General features: G+C 44.5%; 1 long non-coding RNA gene and 1 gene segment (V, D, J or C); both read left to right on the top strand.

Annotated features, from left to right (window-relative positions):
- Positions 1-927: 927 nt before the first annotated feature.
- LOC117522333 lies at positions 928-20,012 on the top strand. Its single transcript, XR_004564200.1, has 3 exons — positions 928-946; positions 1,627-1,631; positions 19,933-20,012. It is a non-coding gene; the product is annotated as an uncharacterized LOC117522333 (long non-coding RNA).
- Positions 20,013-20,827: 815 nt separating this feature from the next.
- On the top strand, positions 20,828-25,008 carry LOC117521333. The segment is given in 3 exon segments: positions 20,828-20,873; positions 20,962-21,321; positions 24,989-25,008. Coding segments are annotated over 3 exon segments (426 nt in total).
- The last annotated feature ends 2,339 nt before the right edge of the window (positions 25,009-27,347 follow it).

Below are 27,347 nucleotides of genomic sequence, written 5' to 3'. Positions count from 1 at the left end.
GCCTCAGTCCTCAACTTCCCTGCACTTTTTTTGTCATCGTTCCAGCCTTTTTCACAGCCTGGTTTTGACCTTGTTTGATTGCCTGTCTGGATTTTGACCTTGCCTCTGTGTTGCCTTTGAACTCTGCCACGCCGTGTACCTGAACCCTGCTTGTTTTTTGGACCACGCCTCAGCACTACGTCTCCCTGTACCTCCACCTGACTGACTGATACTGTGTACTGAATCAAACCTTTTTTTTTAAACGAACCCTAACGTTTTGTCTTTGAGTCTGCATTTGTGTCCAACGACCTTCTGTGCCACGTCACCTCGAATCATGACATGTAGACCCCAAACAGTTTAAACTGAAGCAAAAACAAAAAATGATTCAGCTGGCTGTTAATCCCTCATGGTGCTGTGACATGTTTGGTTTTTATGTGCTGTTTTAACTTAATTGTATTTGTGTTTTATTTTTGTGAATCTTTGATTTTACTCTAAAGCACTTTAGAAATAAATTAGGGCTGCAGCTATTGAATATTTTTGGAATCGAGTATTCTAGCAATTATTTAATTGATTAATCAAGTAATCGCATAAAAAGTGTGGTTTTAAACAAAAAATTTTTTCTGGTGATGGTACAGCGCCACATACAGGCCTGGCATATGTACTACAACATTAAACAGCGCTTCAAGGAACAGAATTTGCCCCAAACATTTTTTGTAATAGAATTATTTGAGTTACTCGACTAATCTTTCAGTCCTTAAATAAATGTTGATTGATTGAAACTGACCACTTATTGCACCACTCAGATTTCTGTCATCTGCAACATAAAAATTTAATCAAGAATCGGCAAAATTCTTTAAATCAGAGACAGAATATGCTCGTGAATGTGAAAACATACAGAATTACGAATATTTTATTCTCAGCCATGTTTCCTGCCAATTTATTTCTCAAAATCAAATTTGACTTTTTTGTGATCAAGTTACGATCACCGGTGTCCCCGCCCATTCCAAAACAGAAGCTAAAGGGTTTTAGCCATACTCATGCTCCCCAGAAGCATTTACTGAAACAAATCTGAAGGACCAAAATGTCATGTTGAGGAGCTTCCAGGCAAGTCAGAGGCAGAGAAATAAAAATGCTTGAAAAGGCGAGAGGTCGCGGGAGCCCCCCACCCCAGACCCTTTAATAAACTCATATGTATGTATCATTGAAGCCTACAATAGTTTGTCATGAACAAATTGTCTCAGTCTATTTAAAATACCTTCATGCACTCAAGCAATTTTGAACTTTGTGTATCACATACAATCATGATATATTTACATCAACCTACATCGATGTTCAGTCCAAGACTTTTCCTTATTTTTATTATAGAAAGAATAAAAATAAACAAAATTAGAAAATCAAACCTTCACTGTGTCTTGTGATGGAATCACTGCGAAGACCACTCCAAGATGGTGGCCGCATTTCTTGCACCTCAGCAACCAGTGCGACGTCTACTTTTTATGATGTTTACGTTCAGAACAATTTAAATGTTGGCTTTCTGTCACATCATTTGGCAACACAACATTCTCCCTTTTGCTGATGACATCCTGTTCTATCTTTCTGTACTGATGGCAGTCACACTGTTTTTCCTCACAAACTTTGTGTTCACAGCTGCAGTTCTCCTACCAGGGTTCCACCAATCACATTTTCCTTCCCGACTCAAACTAAATAAAGTGCTTAACAATGACCACTAGAGGGAGCCACAGACTGTTTGCCATCAATGGATGATGTCATGTTGACGGTTTACCAACAGATGATGTAGATGAAGGTCCAGATGGTTCAGAGTCTCAGTGTTCTTCCTCTCTCTCCTCCCCTCTCACTGCAGACATGAAACACTGGCTGACAAACATCCTGATTTTGACTCTCTGGCTCGGTAACTCTTTAAACCTACTGATTGTTCTCCTTTAATCAATCATCTTTATTGATTCATCTCTTCCTCTGCATGTTCTGTTCTTCCCCAGAGTGTAAAGGAGAAGACAGAGTGATCCAGCGCACAGCAGATGTCATTGCTGCTGAAGGACACCACGTCACACTTCAATGTTCCTTTGAAACCAGTGACACAAATCCTGGTTTGTTCTGGTACCAACAAGAACTAAATGGTTCTCCAGAGTTTATGCTGCGACGTGATAAATTTGGAACAAGAAGAAATGCTGCAGAGTTCAACAAAGAGAGATTTGATGCTGAAGTCAACAAGACATCAGTTGATCTGAAGATCCAGAAGCTGCAGCTGCGAGACTCTGCTGTGTACTACTGTGCTCTGCAGCCCACAGTGACAGCAAGCAGCAAAAGAGAGGACAAAAACACTACACCACTAGAGGGAGACAGTGTGCAAAAACACTACACAACCACCACTAGAGGGAGACAGTGTGCAAAAACACTACACAACCACCACTAGAGGGAGACAGTGTGCAAAAACACTACACAACCACCACTAGAGGGAGTCAGTGTGCAAAAATACTACACAACCACCACTAGAGGGAGCCAGTGTGCAAAAATACTACACAACCACCACTAGAGGGAGACAGTGTGCAAAAACACTACACAACCACCACTAGAGGGAGTCAGTGTGCAAAAATACTACACAACCACCACTAGAGGGAGCCAGTGTGCAAAAACACTACACAACCACCACTAGAGGGAGCCAGTGTGCAAAAATACTACACAACCACCACTAGAGGGAGCCAGTGTGCAAAAACACAACACAACCACCATTAGAGAGCGCGAGTGTGCAAAAAACACTACACACCTACCACTAGAGGGAGCCAGTGTGCAACAACACTACACAACCACCACTAGAGGGAGTCAGTGTGCAACAAGACTACACAACCACCACTAGAGGGAGCCAGTGTGCAACAACACTACACAACCACCACTAGAGGGAGTCAGTGTGCAACAAGACTACACAACCACCACTAGAGGGAGCCAATGTGCAAAAGATGACACAACCAATGTCTAATGTTGTTCCACTTCAGTCTTGATCAGTGTCATTTAAGTACTTGAAACATAAGTCAGTAAAAGTACTGATATTTTTCCAGAAAATTACTCGCATGAAAGTTCATTTCTCTCCTTAAAATATGAGAAAAGCACCCAATTTTCTCACACTGCCTGTACTTCAGTTTCAAAAATTATTTTTGATATCAAGGTATTGAAAATAAAACCAGGAGAATTTCAACTCAATTTCAATTTATTTTCATTTATCCATCCATTCATCCATCCATCCATTTTCTTCTTATTTATCCGGAGTTGGGTCGCGGGGGCAGCAGCTCAAGCAAAGCCGCCCAGACCTCCTGATCCACACACACCTCCCCAGCTCCTCCGGGGGAACCCCAAGGTTTTCCCAAGCCAGCCGAGAGATGTAGTCCCTTTAGCGTGCCCTGGGTCTTCCCCGGGGCCTCCTCCCAATGGGACATGCCCGGAACACCTCTCCAGCGAGGCGTCCAGGGGGCATCCGGAAAAGATGTCCAAGCCACCTCAACTGACTCCTTTCGACGTGGAGGAGCAGCGGCTCAACTCAGAGCTCCTCCTGAGTGACCAAGCTCCTCACCCTATCTCTAAGGGAGCGCCCAGCCACCCTGCGGAGGAAACTCATCTCGGCCGCTTGTACTCGCAATCTCGTTCTTTTGGTCATGAGCCAAATCTCATGACCATAGGTGAGGATCGGAACGTAGATCGATCGTTAAATCGAGAGCTTTGCCCCCCTACTGAGCTCTCTCTTCACCACGACGGTCCGATACAGCGACCGCATCACTGCAGATGCTGCACCGATCCGTCTATCAATCTCACGCTCCATCCGTCCCTCACTTGTGAACAAGACCCTGAGATACTTAAACTCCTCCACTTGAGGCAAGGACACTCCACCGAGCTGAAGAGGGCAAAGCACCTTTTTCCGGTCGAGAACCATGGCCTCGGATTTGGAGGTGCTGATTTTCATCCCAGACGCTTCACACTCGGCTGCAAACCGCCCCAGTGCACGCTGAAGGTCCTGATTTGACGAAGCCAACAGAACCACATCATCTGCAAACAGCAGAGACGAGATTCTGTGGTTCCCAAACCAGACCCCCTCTAGACCCTGGCTGCGCCTAGAAATTCTGTCCATGAAAATAATGAACAGAACTGGTGACAAAGGGCAGCCCTGGCAGAGGCCAACGTGCACTGGAAACAGGTTTGACTTACTACCGGCAATGCGAACCAAGCTCCTGCTGCGGTCGTACAGGGACCAGATAGCCCTTAGCAAAGGACCCCAGACCCCGTACTCCCGGAGTACTCCCACAGGGTGCCCCGAGGGACACAGTCGAACGCCTTCTCCAGATCCACAAAACACATGTGGACTGGTTGGGCGAACGCCCATGAACCCTCGAGCACCCGATGGAGCGTGTAGAGCTGGTCCAGTGTGCCGTGACCAGGACGAAAACCACACTGCTCCTCCTGAATCCGAGGTTCGACCATCGGTCGAATTCTCCTCTCCAGTACTCTGGAATAGACCTTACCAGGGAGGCTGACGAGTGTGATCCCTCTATAGTTGGAACACACCCTCCGGCCCCCCTTCTTAAACAGAGGGACCACCACCCCGGTCTGCCAATCCAGAGGCACTGTCCCCGATCGCCACGCAGTGTTGCAGAGGCGTGTCAGCCAAGACAGTCCCACAACATCCAGAGACTTAAGGTACTCAGGACGGATTTCATCCCCCCCAGGATCCTTGCCACCGAGGAGCTTTCTAACCACCTCGGTGACTTCGGCCTGAGTAATGGATGAGTCTGCCTCTGAGTCCCCAGTCTCTGCTTCCTCTTCGGAAGACGTGACGATGGGAAGTCTATCAATCCATCCATCCATCCATTTTCTTGCGCTTTATCCGGAGTCGGGTCGCGGGGTCAGCAGCTCAAGCAAAGCTGTCCAGACCTCCCGATCCACACACACCTCCCCCAGCTCCTCCGGGGGAACCTCGAGGCGTTCCCAAACCAGCCGCGAGATGTAGTCCCTCCAGCGTGTCCTGGGTCTTCCCCGGGGCCTCCTCCCAATGGGACGTGCCCAGAACACCTCTCCAGCGAGGCGTCCAGGGGGCATCCAGAAAAGATGCCCAAGCCACCTTAACTTACTCCTTTCGACGTGGAGGAGCAGCGGCTCGACTCCGCACTCCAACAGAGTTGCCTCAAAGTGCTTCACACAGGTAAGGTCTAACCTTACCTGTGTGAAGCGCTTTGAGAAAAACGTAGAAGGTTCTTAACTGGCCAAATCAATTTCCAGACCTGAACCCAACTGTGCAGTTTTTCAGCTCTTGAAGACTGAAAGAGAACTCACCACAAAAAGCAAAGAAAAAGAAAGAATAAGAAATTAAAATTAGGTGACATCTATCAGTTTGACTTGCATATTTGGTTGAGAACATCTCAACCTCTAGTCTCCATGTTTCATCAATATAAGACAACTATCCCACCACCAAAGAGAGTCCCGCTTTACTGATTTCCTAAGGTGGTGGTTGTGTCCTTGAATTCATTGTCGAGCGATGACCTAATTTTGGCACATGGTTTTGATATGATAGAATTACGTTTAACCTGGTTGAACCCTAATGTCTTCCTGCCTTTAAATGAATCTTGCCCACCTGCATCCATATTTAGTCATGTTGCCAGTGATGCTAAGTAAGGTGGAGGTGTGGCTTTAATTTACAAATCTGTCTTCAACTTAATGGCTTAATGGCTCAGGTCCTAAATTTAGCTCATTTGTACATCTGGTTCTCTTCCCCTCTTAGGCTCCCACAAGCAGTCATGATGAGATGGCCGGCGATCACCTTAGTATTTCTCTGTTTTTCTTGTTGTTTAATGCTGATAAATTATACAGTATTTTTTGTCATTCTGATGCCTGATTCTGTTTTTTCTCTCTGTTTAAGGTATAGCTCCATCCAGAGATGGGAGTTGTATTTGTATTGGCGACCCTCTTGTCCTGTGCGCCAATAGCATTTCTTGTATATTCGTCTGTGAATTGTTCTGTGAATTGTTCTGTAATTTATGTTTTTCCTTACCACTGTTGCTCTGGGGGTTGGTAAGGTTAGACCTTACCTGTGTGAAGCGCTTTGAGGCAACTCTGTTGCCTCTGGCACTATATAAATGAAAATAAACTGAAATTGAAAATAGATGAATTTCAGTCATGTCATTTTGTCACTGATTCCAGGCTTCAGGGCCAGTCTTCCAGATTCACAGATGAATTTGATGAGTTTATGTCTGATCTGGTGCGGTAAGATCCTGATTACTGTTAATTTCAGTGTCCACATGAAAAATCCTTCCAATCCCATCAGTAAAATGTTTATGTCAGGTTCTGCCTCGGCCCGGAGTTTGTATCTGGGTTTGTCTCCAATTTTGTCCAGGTTCTTACTGAGTATTCTGCTATTTTATTTTTCATATGATTACACTTTGGTCATTTATGTCTTATTTTGGTTCTGTTTCTCTCTTTTCTTTGTGTAATGCTTTTGTCACTGGTTTTACTCTCTGTATTTTTTTTTTTTTTTTGTGTAGTCATTCGTTGCATAATCTGTTATCCTTCCTTTCGTTCAAGTTTAGTAATAGTGTTTTATTTTCTTGTCCTCTTTTTAGGTTTGCCATTTTATTTCCCACTTTGTTCTGTTTGGGTTAATTATTGTTGGTTTTTGGATCTTATCTTTCTTTTGGCTTTTTTTGTTATCCGCCATTGGTTTTTCTGTCACTAATTTCTCCTGCTTTGCTTTTTCCTCACTGCACTTTCTTGCACATGCCTTCACTCATCTTTGTCTTGCTGTCATTCCCCCTTCCAGAACTTTCCCTGCACCTGTTTTACATTCACACCCTGATTACCCTGCCTTGTATTTAAGCCCTCACTGTCCCTCTGTTCTCTGTCAGTTTGTTAAATTCCATTTCCATCCTCACCTTTGTCTCAGTCTTGTTTGCCTCACTGTATTTTGACCTTGTTTGTTTTTCCCAATCTCAGCCACACTGTGAACCCAAAGTCTGCTTAATTTTTGAATCACGCTCCTGCTTTCTGCCTCACGATTGTCTGTTACCTCCACACTGCTGACTACCAAACCCTTGCCTGATTTTTTCGATAAAGCCTTTTTGATGACATCAGTTCCTCAGCCTGCGAGTCTGCATTTTGTGTCCACCTCCAGTTTAGAGTCTCACCATCTCGCATCATGACAGTTTATGGATCTGGAAAAGTTGTGATTTCTTCAGTGCATTCAGGGATCAATCCACTGTGACACTCTGGATGTGGTCTTCATTTGCAGTATTACCATCTTAGATCCTGACACAGCCTCTCTTATGTTGGCAGGTTCAGATCACTCACATATTACGTTTGAAGTGTCATTATCCTGTCCAATAGAACTGGATTCTGTGTGTCATCTCAGACTCACATGAGCTCCTTGACCTTACGTGAACTTCACACCAGATGACCTGATATTGTAGCATCTCTTTCCAAACAGGGTCAATCAGTAGATAGCCCCGTGGATAACTTAAATTCATTGTTCATGAGTACACTGGATTTGATTGAGACTATACACTCTAAAATCTCTTCACTCTAATACGGAAACACGTTGGTTTAGTGAACATTTGCAAAATCTAAACAGAAGCATCATTTGGAGAAGCTCAAAATTAAACATATTTCATAGCTCAACAACAAGTGTGTGTTACTGTGTTGTGTCCTCCCCCTGGTCCCTGTCCTGTGTCATATTTGTTAAATGTAATAGTTTTTTTTTTTTTGTTTTTTTTTGGGGGGGGGGGGGGGGGGGGGGGTCGCTGCTGCTTTACTTTTTGCATTCATGAGTTCTTCTTTAGTTTCTTGCTTCTCTTCTGACTTTTGTGTTCTGCTTTGGTTTCTCTTTCACTGTTCTTATGTTAAGTACTTATTTATGGTTTAAGTTGGGTCGTACTCACGCTGGTTCCTGGTAAGTTTGATGCCTTCAGTCTGTCTATTCTGTCCATTTCCTTTTTTTGCAAAAACTACTTTCATCTGCTCTTCCACATTCCTGTCCGTGATACCATATCTACCCTTTACTTCCTTGTCACCTCTGTTGCCTTCACTAACATGACATTTAAGTCTGCTCCTGTCAGCACTCTTTCATGCTTAGGGTCGCTCTCCACCACCTCATCGAATTCACTCCAGAAATCTTTCACCATCTAACAACCTACCTGTGGGGCATATACACTGATGATATTCATCATCACACCTTCTGGTTCCAACTTCACACTCATCACACTGTCAGACACTCGCTTCACATCCAACACACTTTTCACATACTCCTCCTTTAAAATGACCCCAACACCATTTCTCCTCCCATCCAAAACATCAATCAATCAATCAATCAATCAATTTTTTTATATAGCGCCAAATCACAACCAACAGTTGCCCCAAGGCGCTTTATATTGTAAGGCAAGGCCATACAATAATTACGTAAAACCCCAACGGTCAAAACGACCCCCTGTGAGCAAGCACTTGGCTACAGTGGGAAGGAAAAACTCCCTTTTAACAGGAAGAAACCTCCAGCAGAACCAGGCTCAAGGAGGGGCAGTCTTCTGCTGGGACTGGTTGGGGCTGAGGGAGAGAACCAAGAAAAAGACATGCTGTGGAGGGGAGCAGAGATCAATCACTAATGATTAAATGCAGAGTGGTGCATACAGAGCAAAAAGAGAAAGAAACAGTGCATCATGGGAACCCCCAGCAGTCTACGTCTATAGCAGCATAACTAAGGGATGGTTCAGGGTCACCTGATCCAGCCCTAACTATAAGCTTTAGCAAAAAGGAAAGTTTTAAGCCTAATCTTAAAAGTAGAGAGGGTGTCTGTCTCCCTGATCTGAATTGGGAGCTGGTTCCACAGGAGAGGAGCCTGAAAGCTGAAGGCTCTGCCTCCCATTCTACTCTTACAAACCCTAGGAACTACAAGTAAGCCTGCAGTCTGAGAGCGAAGCGCTCTATTGGGGTGATATGGTACTACGAGGTCCCTAAGATAAGATGGGACCTGATTATTCAAAACCTTATAAGTAAGAAGAAGAATTTTAAATTCTATTCTAGAATTAACAGGAAGCCAATGAAGAGAGGCCAATATGGGTGAGATATGCTCTCTCCTTCTAGTCCCCGTCAGTACTCTAGCTGCAGCATTCTGAATTAACTGAAGGCTTTTTAGGGAACTTTTAGGACAACCTGATAATAATGAATTACAATAGTCCAGCCTAGAGGAAATAAATGCATGAATTAGTTTTTCAGCATCACTCTGAGACAAGACCTTTCTGATTTTAGAGATATTGCGTAAATGCAAAAAGGCAGTCCTACATATTTGTTTAATATGCGCTTTGAATGACATATCCTGATCAAAAATGACTCCAAGATTTCTCACAGTATTACTAGAGGTCAGGGTAATGCCATCCAGAGTAAGGATCTGGTTAGACACCATGTTTCTAAGATTTGTGGGGCCAAGTACAATAACTTCAGTTTTATCTGAGTTTAAAAGCAGGAAATTAGAGGTCATCCATGTCTTTATGTCTGTAAGACAATCCTGCAGTTTAGCTAATTGGTGTGTGTCCTCTGGCTTCATGGATAGATAAAGCTGGGTATCATCTGCGTAACAATGAAAATTTAAGCAATACCGTCTAATAATACTGCCTAAGGGAAGCATGTATAAAGTGAATAAAATTGGTCCTAGCACAGAACCTTGTGGAACTCCATAATTAACCTTAGTCTGTGAAGAAGATTCCCCATTTACATGAACAAATTGTAATCTATTAGACAAATATGATTCAAACCACCGCAGCGCAGTGCCTTTAATACCTATGGCATGCTCTAATCTCTGTAATAAAATTTTATGGTCAACAGTATCAAAAGCAGCACTGAGGTCTAACAGAACAAGCACAGAGATGAGTCCACTGTCCGAGGCCATAAGAAGATCATTTGTAACCTTCACTAATGCTGTTTCTGTACTATGATGAATTCTAAAACCTGACTGAAACTCTTCAAATAGACCATTCCTCTGCAGATGATCAGTTAGCTGTTTTACAACTACCCTTTCAAGAATTTTTGAGAGAAAAGGAAGGTTGGAGATTGGCCTATAATTAGCTAAGATAGCTGGGTCAAGTGATGGCTTTTTAAGTAATGGTTTAATTACTGCCACCTTAAAAGCCTGTGGTACATAGCCAACTAACAAAGATAGATTGATCATATTTAAGATCGAAGCATTAAATAATGGTAGGGCTTCCTTGAGCAGCCTGGTAGGAATGGGGTCTAATAAACATGTTGATGGTTTGGATGAAGAACAGACAGAACAACCGGAGAGAAAGAGTCTAACCAAATACCGGCATCACTGAAAGCAGCCAAAGATAACGATACGTCTTTGGGATGGTTATGAGTAATTTTATCTCTAATAGTTAAAATTTTGTTAGCAAAGAAAGTCATGAAGTCATTACTAGTTAAAGTTAATGGAATACTCAGCTCAATAGAGCTCTGACTCTTTGTCAGCCTGGCTACAGTGCTGAAAAGAAACCTGGGGTTGTTCTTATTTTCTTCAATTAGTGATGAGTAGAAAGATGTCCTAGCTTTACGGAGGGCTTTTTATAGAGCAACAGACTCTTTTTCCAGGCTAAGTGAAGATCTTCTAAATTAGTGAGACGCCATTTCCTCTCCAACTTACGGGTTATCTGCTTTAAGCTACGAGTTTGTGAGTTATACCACGGAGTCAGACACTTCTGATTTAAAGCTCTCTTTTTCAGAGGAGCTACAGCATCCAAAGTTGTCTTCAATGAGGATGTAAAACTATTGACGAGATACTCTATCTCCCTTACAGAGTTTAGGTAGCTACTCTGCACTGTGTTGGTATATGGCATTAGAGAACATAAAGAAGGAATCATATCCTTAAACCTAGTTACAGCGCTTTCTGAAAGACTTCTAGTGTAATGAAACTTATTCCCCACTGCTGGATAGTCCATCAGAGTAAATGTAAATGTTATTAAGAAATGATCAGACAGAAGGGAGTTTTCAGGGAATACTGTTAAGTCTTCTATTTCCATACCATAAGTCAGAACAAGATCTAAGATATGATTAAAGTGGTGGGTGGACTCATTTACTTTTTGAGCAAAGCCAATAGAGTCTAATAATAGATTAAATGCAGTGTTGAGGCTGTCATTCTCAGCATCTGTGTGGATGTTAAAATCGCCCACTATAATTATCTTATCTGAGCTAAGCACTAAGTCAGGCAAAAGGTCTGAAAATTCACAGAGAAACTCACAGTAACGACCAGGTGGACGATAGATAATAACAAATAAAACTGGTTTTTGGGACTTCCAATTGGATGGACAAGACTAAGAGACAAGCTTTCAAATGAATTAAAGCTCTGTCTGGGTTTTGGATTAATTAATAAGCTGGAATGGAAGATTGCTGCTAATCCTCCACCCCGGCCCGTGCTACGAGCATTCTGACAGTTAGTGTGACTCGGGGGTGTTGACTCATTTAAACTAACATATTCATCCTGCTGTAACCAGGTTTCTGTTAGGCAGAATAAATCAATATGTTGATCAATTATTATATCATTTACCAACAGGGACTTAGAAGAGAGAGACCTAATGTTTAATAGACCACATTTAACTGTTTTAGTCTGTGGTGCAGTTGAAGGTGCTATATTATTTTTTCTTTTTGAATTTTTATGCTTAAATAGATTTTTGCTGGTTATTGGTAGTCTGGGAGCAGGCACCGTCTCTACGGGGATGGGGTAATGAGGGGATGGCAGGGGGAGAGAAGCTGCAGAGAGGTGTGTAAGACTACAACTCTGCTTCCTGGTCCCAACCCTGGATAGTCACGGTTTGGAGGATTTAAGAAAATTGGCCAGATTTCTAGAAATGAGAGCTGCTCCATCCAAAGTGGGATGGATGCCGTCTCTCCTAACAAGACCAGGTTTTCCCCAGAAGCTTTGCCAATTATCTATGAAGCCCACCTCATTTTTTGGACACCACTCAGATAGCCAGCAATTCAAGGAGAACATGCGGCTAAACATGTCACTCCCGGTCCGATTGGGGAGGGGTCCAGAGAAAACTACAGAGTCCGACATTGTTTTTGCAAAGTTACACACCGATTTAATGTTAATTTTAGTGACCTCCGATTGGCGTAACCGGGTGTCATTACTGCCGACGTGAATTACAATCTTACCAAATTTACGCTTAGCCTTAGCCAGCAGTTTCAAATTTCCTTCAATGTCGCCTGCTCTGGCCCCCGGAAGACAATTGACAATGGTTGCTGGTGTCGCTAACTTCACATTTCTCAAAACAGAGTCGCCAATAACCAGAGTTTGATCCTCGGCGGGTGTGTCGTCGAGTGGGGAAAAACGGTTAGAGATGTGAACGGGTTGGCGGTGTACACGGGGCTTCTGTTTAGGGCTACGCTTCCTCCTCACAGTCACCCAGTCAGCCTGCTTTCCCGGCTGCTCGGGATCTGCCAGGGGGGAACTAACGGCGGCTAAGCTACCTTGGTCTGCACCGACTACAGGGGCCTGGCTAGCTGTAGAATTTTCCACGGTGCGGAGCCGAGTCTCCAATTCGCCCAGCCTGGCCTCCAAAGCTACGAATAAGCTACACTTATTACAAGTACCGTTACTGCTAAAGGAGGCCGAGGAATAACTAAACATTTCACACCCAGAGCAGAAAAGTGTGGGAGAGACAGGAGAAGCCGCCATGCTAAATCGGCTAAGAGCTAGTAGCTACGCTAAGCTAGCGGATTCCTAAAAACACGCAAAGTGAATAATGTGTAAATAATTTAGAGGTGATTCAGCAGAAGGAGTGCTTTAGTTAAGGCACGTAAAGATTACACTGGGAAACAAATCGTAATCTAGATAACTAGATCAATCTAACTGCGCAGATTAAACAGCTAACAGATACAGAAAAACACCGCTGTGCTCCGGAACAGGAAGTGATACAATACCGCAGTGAGAGCCAACCACCAGTAGAGGCAAGCGCTGACAGATTGAACTCAGCTGTGAAAACAAAACATGATAGAACAAATTGAACCCACCTCCTGTGATAGATAGGTGCTTTAATTCAGACTCAGGTCCATAAATAACAAAACAACTTCAATACAAAAATATACAGTCCAAAAAACAATAAATAAATAAAATCAAACATTTCAGCCAGTGCTCCCTCAGGCTAGAGGTGTAGTGAGAGCAGCTAGGGTGGGATTTATAAGGGCCAGGATAATACTGTTCCCAGATTCCTCCAGTCTATTCATAAATTTAAACATTAAATGTCTTAAGAGTGCATGAAATGTTCTCACTCCTGCAGTGACAAACATCTGGCTGGCACTGCCCCCTCTGGGTATTTTCAAAGCGATACACATAGCATTATTGTACGTAACTTGCAGCCTCTGAATCCTAGATTTCTTATAGCTTGACCATAAATGGGCACAATAAAGCAGTGTACAGTGTGCCTTAAACAGGGCTACTTTCACCTGCGTTGAACAGAAGATGAACTTGCGTCCAATGGTGTTTGCCTGGACATATAGTTTACAACATTCTCTATATATGTCATCATCATCTTTTAGTTCCTCATTGATAAAATGTCCAAGATATTAAATCTTGCTGCATACTTTAAGAACATTGCCAGTCAGTTTAAAAGCAGGAAAATTGAGCTTTTTGTCCTGCTTGGTTCTACATATTAAAACAGCACTCGTGCTGTACTTAATGTCATGCATTAGACCAAATTCAGTGCAGATATTTAAACGTTGCTGTAGTCCAGCACTACTTGGGCTAATGATCACCAGATCATCTGCATACATAAGGTGGTTCACCAGCAATCCACCAATCACACACCCTGTGTTACAGGCTTTCAATTGCATTGACAGATCGTTCACATATAAATTAAATAAAATTGGTGACAGGATTCCTCACTGCATAACACCGTTACCAACTCCACAGGGGGCTGATACACTGCCACCCCATTACATCTGCATCCTCTGGTGAACATACCAGTAAAACAGAACCCGCACAATATAACCAGGCACGCCTCTTTGTGCCAACTTCATGAATAGCTTCCTGTGATTCACCTTATCAAATGCTTTAGAAGCATCAGTAAAGCATATAACAGATAAATTTTTGGCCCTATACAGGTTCACTATTTCTTTAAGTGCATATACACACGCATGTCTATGCTCCTGCTCTTACTGCCCTTTCACTTGGTGTCTGAAACACACAATATGTCTGCCGTTCTCCTCTCCATGTCAGCCAGCTCTCTCCCTTTACCCGTCAAACTGCCAACATTTAAAGTCCTGACTCATTTTCATCCTAATTTTCCTCTTCTCCCTGTGTCTCTGGACACATCGCCCTCCTATTCTTCCTCACTGCTCATCATTAACTTTATTTGCACAGACACCCTGTTGAGCAACAGCACCCTTGGCGGTCGCTGTTAACCCGGCCCTCGACCCATATGGGATGGAAATTAAATTTGTGACTTGAAAATATGTTGGCTTTTTCCTTTTTTTTGTAATTCCCTTCCTGACACAACCCTGCTCATTTATTCAGACTTAGGATCAGCGCTCAGATTGTACTGGCTGCAGACACCATGTGGCTGAGATAGCTGGAATTTTCCAAAATGCAGAAGGCTCATGATCAAGAGCAGAAAAGGAGGTAAACAGACTGCATTTATAACACACTTTTCACATCAGTGCCTCACATTCACCCCGATGTCAGGCTGCTGCCATACAAGGCGCCCACGACACACTGGGATCAACTAGGGGATTAAGGACCTTGTCCAAGGGTCCTTAGTGATTTTTCCGGTCAGGCTGGGATTTGAACCGAGGATCCTCTGGTCTCAAGCCCAACACTAAATCATCACCTCCCCTAAGTGATGTGAATGTGAACAAGAGAGGATGTGAAGAATGCAGATGTTGCTGCTAATGCCTGCTGTCAGCCAAAGAAACCTGCTGAAGACAACAAGCCGCCTCTTCTTTAAAGACATGTGGGACAAAATGTGTTATCACAGGACGGTTCAGCTGTGCTTCAGGAGACGGTGAGCGCCAAGAAGACCAGCAAACACAATGGAGCTCGAGCTACTGCAAGATAAGCTGGGTGAGACCTTGGTGCAGCTACAAGAAGTGTGTTTGTCTGCAGAGATACACACTGTCAAGCCGTCCAAAAAGTACACGCTGATGTTGTCCATTCAGCTGCTCCTGTTTTTGTTCTGGGTCCACACAGCAGATACAGACAGATCCACAATGGTATTTGGCACAAGATTTACTCTGAATGTCCTTCCTGATGCAACTGCAGTGTTACCTGGAGAAACACACACAGCCGCTGGTGTTCCAAAGAGGTCTCCCATCCAAGTACTAACCAGGTCCTGCACTGCTTAGCTTCTGAGATCTGACGGATCAGACCGACACAGAGCAGACCGGCTGCTCCAAAAAGTACACTGATAAAACTGATCAACAATGACACTGAAAAGATCTTTGGAAGTGAAGAAGAGGACGGAGCCTGCATGTTTATGCTGAAGCTAATTAGGTGTGTGAATGAAGCTAAACCAGACAAGCAGGAACCACAAGTCAGGACGGGGAGGAACTCACAAGTTTGCAAAGAAAATATGTGGCTCTGCATGAAAGGTTTCTGGATTCTACTAAAAAGTTAGAAGAAGAAATGTCAAGACTTACCAAGAGAGAGACAAATCAGCCACAAAGTCACCCTGCTCTGGGACAACCTGCTGCCCCCCAGTGCCCCTTCTACCAGAAGTGACCATGAAACCAGAGTTTAGATCAAAGGTCAGATTGGGGAGACAGGTCAAAAAGACAAGTTGTCCTCTTCTAACCTGATTCAGCAGAATGATATTGGCCAAAAGAACAAACACAGTGAGGCTGTTAGAGTCTTGGACTGAGTTTCTCTGATATGACGGACATTAAGTCAGATCTCACCCTGTCTCAGCTGCGTCCAGTTCTGTGAGGACATTATAAAGAGGACAGTTCCACTAACTTGTATAATCGTCTGATAAACCTCACAGTAATAAATCACCACAGAACTTCTGGTTTTGGGCTATTGAGCTGAAAGAGAGACTTTTGGTGGCATCCAGAGAGCCAGACACTGAAGAGCAGCATGGCCCGGACCTCATTCAGAGGACGTTTCTGAGGGCTGTAGAAACAGGATGGAAAGTATCAATTTAAGTGACACCTGGAGGATCCTGCTGCCACAGATGAGCTACAACAAGCACAGCAGCCAGTCTGGAGTGGGAACGACACCAAGAGTTTAGAAAGCACATCAAAGGACCTAAAGTCCAAGAACTTGGAGCGGAAACTCAGTGAAACGCCCCCCCCCCCCGACAAAAGGTAAAACCCCTAAAGCCCAAAAGACAGTTTTGGGTTTAATGTGACTGCGCGTGTCCTTAACGTGGGTATTGAACCCTCTTGTGCCATCAGTGCAGCTATTAGTGCTGCCTTCTCATTCGATTGTAAGAAAACAGAGGTGTACCTGCAAGTGATATACATGCTTCCCTTGGGCAGTATTATTAGACGGTATTGCTTAAATTTTCATTGTTACGCAGATGATACCCAGCTTTATCTATCCATGAAGCCAGAGGATACGCACCAATTAGCTAAACTGCAGGATTGTCTTACAGACATAAAGACATGGATGACCTCTAATTTCCTGCTTTTAAACTCAGATAAAACTGAAGTTATTGTACTTGGCCCCACAAATCTTAGAAGCATGGTGTCTAACCAGATCGTTACTCTGGATGGCATTTCCCTGATCTCTAGTAATACTGTGAGAAATCTTGGAGTTATTTTTGATCAGGATATGTCATTCAAAGCGCATATTAAACAAATATGTAGGACTGCCTTTTTGCATTTACGCAATATCTCTAAAATCAGAAAGGTCTTGTCTCAGAGTGATGCTGAAAAACTAATTCATGCATTTATTTCCTCTAGGCTGGACTATTGTAATTCATTATTATCAGGTTGTCCTAAAAGTTCCCTAAAAAGCCTTCAGTTGGTTCAGAATGCTGCAGCTAGAGTACTGACGGGGACTAGCAGGAGAGAGCATATCTCACCCGTGTTGGCCTCCCTTCATTGGCTTCCTGTTAATGCTAGAATAGAATTTAAAATTCTTCTTCTTACTTATAAGGTTTTGAATAATCAGGTCCCATCTTATCTTAGGGACCTCGTAGTACCATATTACCCCATTAGAGCGCTTCGCTCTCAGACTGCGGGCTTACTTGTAGTTCCTAGGGTTTGTAAGAGTAGAATGGGAGGCAGAGCCTTCAGCTTTCAGGCTCCTCTCCTGTGGAACCAGCTCCCAATTCAGATCAGGGAGACAGATACCCTCTCTACTTTTAAGATTAGGCTTAAAACTTTCCTTTTCGCTAAGGCTTATAGTTAGGGCTGGATCGGGTGACCCTGGACCATCCCTTGGTTATGTTGCTTTAGACGTAGACTGTGTTTCATAATTATTGTATGGCCTTGCCTTGCAATGTGGAGCGCCTTGGGGCAACTGTTTGTTGTGATTTGGCGCTATACAAGAAAAAAGTTGATTGAAGTTGATTGAAGTGATGAGGAGGACAGGCTGGGGGAAGACCTAGTAAAAGTTGGCAGTGGGTTCATCACTATTCCTGCCGGCCAAACTAAAGGTACAGGTAGACTTACAGACACACAAGATGTTCTGTTTGACCCAAGTCAGTGTCCCCAACTAGCAGAGGGACTGCAGGTGCAGAGTGGGGGGGGGGGGGGTGAAGTTGCAGAAGAGAAGTTGGTCTGTGTTTAAAATACCAAACAGAAATAGAACTACTTATGATATTCAACTGCCAGCAATGACTATTTTAGGACAGACACAGAGAGTTCAGACCATCTATCCTGCCGACATCAGACCCACTACTGTGAGCCTGGGGAGTCACAGGCCGGGTGATAAACAAAGGAAGAGGTGGAAGGACAGAAGTGAATGGTGATGTTAGGGATGTGATGGGCATTTGGGATCCCCCAGTTCCACTTGATCACCTCAGGAACAAGTTAGGCAACTGTTCAGGGAGGAAAGACAAACATTTTTCCGTGATGAGTACGATGGATTGAAAATAAGACTGCATGACTCCATTCCTGTGAAGAAGACTTACATCTCAGTCCTCAGTCCACTTCATAAAGAAGTAAAAGAATACCTGGAAGATTTGTTAAACAGGGCCTGGATCACTAAATCTAAGTCATCATATTCTAGTCCAATAGTCTGTGTCCAGAAAAAGGATGGAGGACTGCATTTGGGCTGTGACTTTAGAGAGTTGAATAAAAAGTCAAGACCCGATCGACACACAATCCCCCACATACAGGATATGCTAAATAGTCTGAAGGGAAGTGCCTGGTTTTCAGTCCTCAACCAAGGAAAGGCGTATCACCAGGGCTTCCTGGAAGAGTCGAGTCACTCCCTCATGGCATTTGTTACACCATGGGGTTTGGATGAATAGGTAAGAATTCCATTTGGCTTGTCCTCGGCACCAGCAGTATTCCACAGATCTATGGAGGAGTGTTTGTGGGGGTTCAGGGATGATATTTGTCTGCCTTACCTCCATGATAACCTTGTCCATTCACAGACTTTTGAAGATCAATTGTGTGACCTGAGGAACATCCTGCACCGTTATCAGGACCATGCGGTGAAGCTTACTCCCGGAGGTTAGAGTTATTCAAGCAGCAGGTACGGTTCCTTGGCAAAGTAGTTACTAAAGAGAGCTGTACTATGGACCCTGCTGACATTGTCCCTGTGCAGGTTTTAAAACATCAGCAATCCACCACTGTGGGAGAACTGAGAAAGCTGCAGGGTTTTATTTCCTGTTACTGCAGCTATATTCCAAACTTCTCCCATATAGCTGATGATGATCTCCTTGCTAATGACTGCAAAGACCAAGTAAAACCGACCTTGAAGACACAGGTTAAAAAGAAAGAAAGGGGTGTTGGCCAACTTCCTTTATCCCATATGATGAAGGGGCACCTTAAGCATCATATAGTTTTTGGCCAACTTATTGACTTTCTCTCCCAGCCCCCAGTGCTCGGTTACCCAGATTTCAAAAAGCCTTTTATTGTGCACTGTGATGCTTCACAGGAGGGGCTTGGGGCGGTGCTGTATCAATGACAACAGGACTGTTGTGTGGGCCGCCAGAAGAGGAGGTACTGCTGGCCCACCACCAGTGGGCGCCCTGCCTGAAGTGCGGGCTTCAGGCACGAGAGGGCGCTGCCGCCACGGACACAGCCGGGGGTGACAGCTGTCACTCATTATCTCTTGACAGCTGTCACCCATCTACTCTACAGAATCTCACTCCATAAAGACCAGACGTCATCTCCACCTCGTTGCCGAGATATCGTACTTCAGTGGAGGTAACTTTCTCTGCCTGTAGTAATTGTTTCTAAGAGTTATTGTTTTGCAGCTGTCAACCAGAGGACCGGCGTGGGTCGCGACTGTTTCGTCCTACATCCATCAGATAAGTGGTTAAACAGACGCTGCACGAGTGTGTGTTAGAGGTGGAGGTGGCATTCCCACCATTGTTGTTACACTTGACTGTCTTTGTTCTTCGCCAGCAGTACCAGATCCGACAGTCGGGGACGGTGATCACCTGGGAATTCGGGACTTGGCGGCTCCAGTATTCACCAGGTTCGGTGGCGGCGGAAATCGTGTGGTTCCGGCTCTTCTCAGGACAGACGTCTTCTATCCTCGAGCCTGCCCACACGTCACCTTTGTGGATTGACTGTTATCATATTCTGAGATTGTCTGTGTATTCGTTGTGCACCTTCACAACATTAAATTGTTACTTTTGGGCTCATCTATTGACCGTTCATTTGCGCCCCCTGTTGTGGGTCTGTGTCACTACACTTTCACAACAGGATATCTCGGCCAGCGTCATGGATCCCGAGGGGCGTCATCCATCTGTTGGACAGCCAATGGAAGAGCAGAGTGCACAGGCGTCTGCAGGAGGCGTGCTCGGTGAGTTCAAGTTACGATCACCGGTGTCCCCGCCCATTCCAAAACAGAAGCTAAAGGGTTTTAGCCATACTCATGCTCCCCAGAAGCATTTACTGAAACAAATCTGAAGGACCAAAATGTCATGTTGAGGAGCTTCCAGGCAAGTCAGAGGCAGAGAAATAAAAATGCTTGAAAAGGCGAGAGGTCGCGGGAGCCCCCCACCCCAGACCCTTTAATAAACTCATATGTATGTATCATTGAAGCCTACAATAGTTTGTCATGAACAAATTGTCTCAGTCTATTTAAAATACCTTCATGCACTCAAGCAATTTTGAACTTTGTGTATCACATACAATCATGATATATTTACATCAACCTACATCGATGTTCAGTCCAAGACTTTTCCTTATTTTTATTATAGAAAGAATAAAAATAAACAAAATTAGAAAATCAAACCTTCACTGTGTCTTGTGATGGAATCACTGCGAAGACCACTCCAAGATGGTGGCCGCATTTCTTGCACCTCAGCAACCAGTGCGACGTCTACTTTTTATGATGTTTACGTTCAGAACAATTTAAATGTTGGCTTTCTGTCACATCATTTGGCAACACAACATTCTCCCTTTTGCTGATGACATCCTGTTCTATCTTTCTGTACTGATGGCAGTCACACTGTTTTTCCTCACAAACTTTGTGTTCACAGCTGCAGTTCTCCTACCAGGGTTCCACCAATCACACATTTTCCTTCCCGACTCAAACTAAATAAAGTGCTTAACAATGACCACTAGAGGGAGCCACAGACTGTTTGCCATCAATGGATGATGTCATGTTGACGGTTTACCAACAGATGATGTAGATGAAGGTCCAGATGGTTCAGAGTCTCAGTGTTCTTCCTCTCTCTCCTCCCCTCTCACTGCAGACATGAAACACTGGCTGACAAACATCCTGATTTTGACTCTCTGGCTCGGTAACTCTTTAAACCTACTGATTGTTCTCCTTTAATCAATCATCTTTATTGATTCATCTCTTCCTCTGCATGTTCTGTTCTTCCCCAGAGTGTAAAGGAGAAGACAGAGTGATCCAGCGCACAGCAGATGTCATTGCTGCTGAAGGACACCACGTCACACTTCAATGTTCCTTTGAAACCAGTGACACAAATCCTGGTTTGTTCTGGTACCAACAAGAACTAAATGGTTCTCCAGAGTTTATGCTGCGACGTGATAAATTTGGAACAAGAAGAAATGCTGCAGAGTTCAACAAAGAGAGATTTGATGCTGAAGTCAACAAGACATCAGTTGATCTGAAGATCCAGAAGCTGCAGCTGCGAGACTCTGCTGTGTACTACTGTGCTCTGCAGCCCACAGTGACAGCAAGCAGCAAAAGAGAGGACAAAAACACTACACAACCACCACTAGAGGGAGCCAGTGTGCAAAAACACTACACAACCACCACTAGAGGGAGACAGTGTGCAAAAACACTACACAACCACCACTAGAGGGAGACAGTGTGCAAAAACACTACACAACCACCACTAGAGGGAGTCAGTGTGCAAAAATACTACACAACCACCACTAGAGGGAGCCAGTGTGCAAAAATACTACACAACCACCACTAGAGGGAGACAGTGTGCAAAAACACTACACAACCACCACTAGAGGGAGTCAGTGTGCAAAAATACTACACAACCACCACTAGAGGGAGCCAGTGTGCAAAAACACTACACAACCACCACTAGAGGGAGTCAGTGTGCAAAAACACTACACAACCACCACTAGAGGGAGTCAGTGTGCAAAAACACTACACAACCACCACTAGAGGGAGTCAGTGTGCAAAAACACTACACAACCACCACTAGAGGGAGTCAGTGTGCAAAAACACTACACAACCACCACTAGAGGGAGTCAGTGTGCAAAAACACTACACAACCACCACTAGAGGGAGTCAGTGTGCAAAAACACTACACAACCACCACTAGAGGGAGCCAGTGTGCAAAAATACTACACAACCACCACTAGAGGGAGCCAGTGTGCAAAAACACAACACAACCACCATTAGAGAGCGCGAGTGTGCAAAAAACACTACACACCTACCACTAGAGGGAGCCAGTGTGCAACAACACTACACAACCACCACTAGAGGGAGTCAGTGTGCAACAAGACTACACAACCACCACTAGAGGGAGCCAGTGTGCAACAACACTACACAACCACCACTAGAGGGAGTCAGTGTGCAACAAGACTACACAACCACCACTAGAGGGAGCCAATGTGCAAAAGATGACACAACCAATGTCTAATGTTGTTCCACTTCAGTCTTGATCAGTGTCATTTAAGTACTTGAAACATAAGTCAGTAAAAGTACTGATATTTTTCCAGAAAATTACTCGCATGAAAGTTCATTTCTCTCCTTAAAATATGAGAAAAGCACCCAATTTTCTCACACTGCCTGTACTTCAGTTTCAAAAATTATTTTTGATATCAAGGTATTGAAAATAAAACCAGGAGAATTTCAACTCAATTTCAATTTATTTTCATTTATCCATCCATTCATCCATCCATCCATTTTCTTCTTATTTATCCGGAGTTGGGTCGCGGGGGCAGCAGCTCAAGCAAAGCCGCCCAGACCTCCTGATCCACACACACCTCCCCAGCTCCTCCGGGGGAACCCCAAGGTTTTCCCAAGCCAGCCGAGAGATGTAGTCCCTTTAGCGTGCCCTGGGTCTTCCCCGGGGCCTCCTCCCAATGGGACATGCCCGGAACACCTCTCCAGCGAGGCGTCCAGGGGGCATCCGGAAAAGATGTCCAAGCCACCTCAACTGACTCCTTTCGACGTGGAGGAGCAGCGGCTCAACTCAGAGCTCCTCCTGAGTGACCAAGCTCCTCACCCTATCTCTAAGGGAGCGCCCAGCCACCCTGCGGAGGAAACTCATCTCGGCCGCTTGTACTCGCAATCTCGTTCTTTTGGTCATGAGCCAAATCTCATGACCATAGGTGAGGATCGGAACGTAGATCGATCGTTAAATCGAGAGCTTTGCCCCCCTACTGAGCTCTCTCTTCACCACGACGGTCCGATACAGCGACCGCATCACTGCAGATGCTGCACCGATCCGTCTATCAATCTCACGCTCCATCCGTCCCTCACTTGTGAACAAGACCCTGAGATACTTAAACTCCTCCACTTGAGGCAAGGACACTCCACCGAGCTGAAGAGGGCAAAGCACCTTTTTCCGGTCGAGAACCATGGCCTCGGATTTGGAGGTGCTGATTTTCATCCCAGACGCTTCACACTCGGCTGCAAACCGCCCCAGTGCACGCTGAAGGTCCTGATTTGACGAAGCCAACAGAACCACATCATCTGCAAACAGCAGAGACGAGATTCTGTGGTTCCCAAACCAGACCCCCTCTAGACCCTGGCTGCGCCTAGAAATTCTGTCCATGAAAATAATGAACAGAACTGGTGACAAAGGGCAGCCCTGGCAGAGGCCAACGTGCACTGGAAACAGGTTTGACTTACTACCGGCAATGCGAACCAAGCTCCTGCTGCGGTCGTACAGGGACCAGATAGCCCTTAGCAAAGGACCCCAGACCCCGTACTCCCGGAGTACTCCCCACAGGGTGCCCCGAGGGACACAGTCGAACGCCTTCTCCAGATCCACAAAACACATGTGGACTGGTTGGGCGAACGCCCATGAACCCTCGAGCACCCGATGGAGCGTGTAGAGCTGGTCCAGTGTGCCGTGACCAGGACGAAAACCACACTGCTCCTCCTGAATCCGAGGTTCGACCATCGGTCGAATTCTCCTCTCCAGTACTCTGGAATAGACCTTACCAGGGAGGCTGACGAGTGTGATCCCTCTATAGTTGGAACACACCCTCCGGCCCCCCTTCTTAAACAGAGGGACCACCACCCCGGTCTGCCAATCCAGAGGCACTGTCCCCGATCGCCACGCAGTGTTGCAGAGGCGTGTCAGCCAAGACAGTCCCACAACATCCAGAGACTTAAGGTACTCAGGACGGATTTCATCCCCCCCAGGATCCTTGCCACCGAGGAGCTTTCTAACCACCTCGGTGACTTCGGCCTGAGTAATGGATGAGTCTGCCTCTGAGTCCCCAGTCTCTGCTTCCTCTTCGGAAGACGTGACGATGGGAAGTCTATCAATCCATCCATCCATCCATTTTCTTGCGCTTTATCCGGAGTCGGGTCGCGGGGTCAGCAGCTCAAGCAAAGCTGTCCAGACCTCCCGATCCACACACACCTCCCCCAGCTCCTCCGGGGGAACCTCGAGGCGTTCCCAAACCAGCCGCGAGATGTAGTCCCTCCAGCGTGTCCTGGGTCTTCCCCGGGGCCTCCTCCCAATGGGACGTGCCCAGAACACCTCTCCAGCGAGGCGTCCAGGGGGCATCCAGAAAAGATGCCCAAGCCACCTTAACTTACTCCTTTCGACGTGGAGGAGCAGCGGCTCGACTCCGCACTCCAACAGAGTTGCCTCAAAGTGCTTCACACAGGTAAGGTCTAACCTTACCTGTGTGAAGCGCTTTGAGAAAAACGTAGAAGGTTCTTAACTGGCCAAATCAATTTCCAGACCTGAACCCAACTGTGCAGTTTTTCAGCTCTTGAAGACTGAAAGAGAACTCACCACAAAAAGCAAAGAAAAAAGAAAGAATAAGAAATTAAAATTAGGTGACATCTATCAGTTTGACTTGCATATTTGGTTGAGAACATCTCAACCTCTAGTCTCCATGTTTCATCAATATAAGACAACTATCCCACCACCAAAGAGAGTCCCGCTTTACTGATTTCCTAAGGTGGTGGTTGTGTCCTTGAATTCATTGTCGAGCGATGACCTAATTTTGGCACATGGTTTTGATATGATAGAATTACGTTTAACCTGGTTGAACCCTAATGTCTTCCTGCCTTTAAATGAATCTTGCCCACCTGCGTCCATATTTAGTCATGTTGCCAGTGATGCTAAGTAAGGTGGAGGTGTGGCTTTAATTTACAAATCTGTCTTCAACTTAATGGCTTAATGGCTCAGGTCCTAAATTTAGCTCATTTGTACATCTGGTTCTCTTCCCCTCTTAGGCTCCCACAAGCAGTCATGATGAGATGGCCGGCGATCACCTTAGTATTTCTCTGTTTTCTTGTTGTTTAATGCTGATAAATTATACAGTATTTTTTGTCATTCTGATGCCTGATTCTGTTTTTTCTCTCTGTTTAAGGTATAGCTCCATCCAGAGATGGGAGTTGTATTTGTATTGGCGACCCTCTTGTCCTGTGCGCCAATAGCATTTCTTGTATATTCGTCTGTGAATTGTTCTGTGAATTGTTCTGTAATTTATGTTTTTCCTTACCACTGTTGCTCTGGGGGTTGGTAAGGTTAGACCTTACCTGTGTGAAGCGCTTTGAGGCAACTCTGTTGCCTCTGGCACTATATAAATGAAAATAAACTGAAATTGAAAATAGATGAATTTCAGTCATGTCATTTTGTCACTGATTCCAGGCTTCAGGGCCAGTCTTCCAGATTCACAGATGAATTTGATGAGTTTATGTCTGATCTGGTGCGGTAAGATCCTGATTACTGTTAATTTCAGTGTCCACATGAAAAATCCTTCCAATCCCATCAGTAAAATGTTTATGTCAGGTTCTGCCTCGGCCCGGAGTTTGTATCTGGGTTTGTCTCCAATTTTGTCCAGGTTCTTACTGAGTATTCTGCTATTTTATTTTTCATATGATTACACTTTGGTCATTTATGTCTTATTTTGGTTCTGTTTCTCTCTTTTCTTTGTGTAATGCTTTTGTCACTGGTTTTACTCTCTGTATTTTTTTTTTTTTTTGTGTAGTCATTCGTTGCATAATCTGTTATCCTTCCTTTCGTTCAAGTTTAGTAATAGTGTTTTATTTTCTTGTCCTCTTTTTAGGTTTGCCATTTTATTTCCCACTTTGTTCTGTTTGGGTTAATTATTGTTGGTTTTTGGATCTTATCTTTCTTTTGGCTTTTTTTGTTATCCGCCATTGGTTTTTCTGTCACTAATTTCTCCTGCTTTGCTTTTTCCTCACTGCACTTTCTTGCACATGCCTTCACTCATCTTTGTCTTGCTGTCATTCCCCCTTCCAGAACTTTCCCTGCACCTGTTTTACATTCACACCCTGATTACCCTGCCTTGTATTTAAGCCCTCACTGTCCCTCTGTTCTCTGTCAGTTTGTTAAATTCCATTTCCATCCTCACCTTTTGTCTCAGTCTTGTTTGCCTCACTGTATTTTGACCTTGTTTGTTTTTCCCAATCTCAGCCACACTGTGAACCCAAAGTCTGCTTAATTTTTGAATCACGCTCCTGCTTTCTGCCTCACGATTGTCTGTTACCTCCACACTGCTGACTACCAAACCCTTGCCTGATTTTTTCGATAAAGCCTTTTTGATGACATCAGTTCCTCAGCCTGCGAGTCTGCATTTGTGTCCACCTCCAGTTTAGAGTCTCACCATCTCGCATCATGACAGTTTATGGATCTGGAAAAGTTGTGATTTCTTCAGTGCATTCAGGGATCAATCCACTGTGACACTCTGGATGTGGTCTTCATTTGCAGTATTACCATCTTAGATCCTGACACAGCCTCTCTTATGTTGGCAGGTTCAGATCACTCACATATTACGTTTGAAGTGTCATTATCCTGTCCAATAGAACTGGATTCTGTGTGTCATCTCAGACTCACATGAGCTCCTTGACCTTACGTGAACTTCACACCAGATGACCTGATATTGTAGCATCTCTTTCCAAACAGGGTCAATCAGTAGATAGCCCCGTGGATAACTTAAATTCATTGTTCATGAGTACACTGGATTTGATTGAGACTATACACTCTAAAATCTCTTCACTCTAATACGGAAACACGTTGGTTTAGTGAACATTTGCAAAATCTAAACAGAAGCATCATTTGGAGAAGCTCAAAATTAAACATATTTCATAGCTCAACAACAAGTGTGTGTTACTGTGTTGTGTCCTCCCCCTGGTCCCTGTCCTGTGTCATATTTGTTAAATGTAATAGTTTTTTTTTTTTTTTTTTTTTTTTTGGGGGGGGGGGGGGGTCGCTGCTGCTTTACTTTTTGCATTCATGAGTTCTTCTTTAGTTTCTTGCTTCTCTTCTGACTTTTGTGTTCTGCTTTGGTTTCTCTTTCACTGTTCTTATGTTAAGTACTTATTTATGGTTTAAGTTGGGTCGTACTCACGCTGGTTCCTGGTAAGTTTGATGCCTTCAGTCTGTCTATTCTGTCCATTTCCTTTTTTTTGCAAAAACTACTTTCATCTGCTCTTCCACATTCCTGTCCGTGATACCATATCTACCCTTTACTTCCTTGTCACCTCTGTTGCCTTCACTAACATGACATTTAAGTCTGCTCCTGTCAGCACTCTTTCATGCTTAGGGTCGCTCTCCACCACCTCATCG

This window comes from Thalassophryne amazonica, chromosome 12, assembly GCF_902500255.1.
Source record: "Thalassophryne amazonica chromosome 12, fThaAma1.1, whole genome shotgun sequence".
NCBI lineage: Eukaryota > Metazoa > Chordata > Actinopteri > Batrachoidiformes > Batrachoididae > Thalassophryne > Thalassophryne amazonica.
This window is presented reverse-complemented; position numbering and strand designations above follow the sequence as displayed.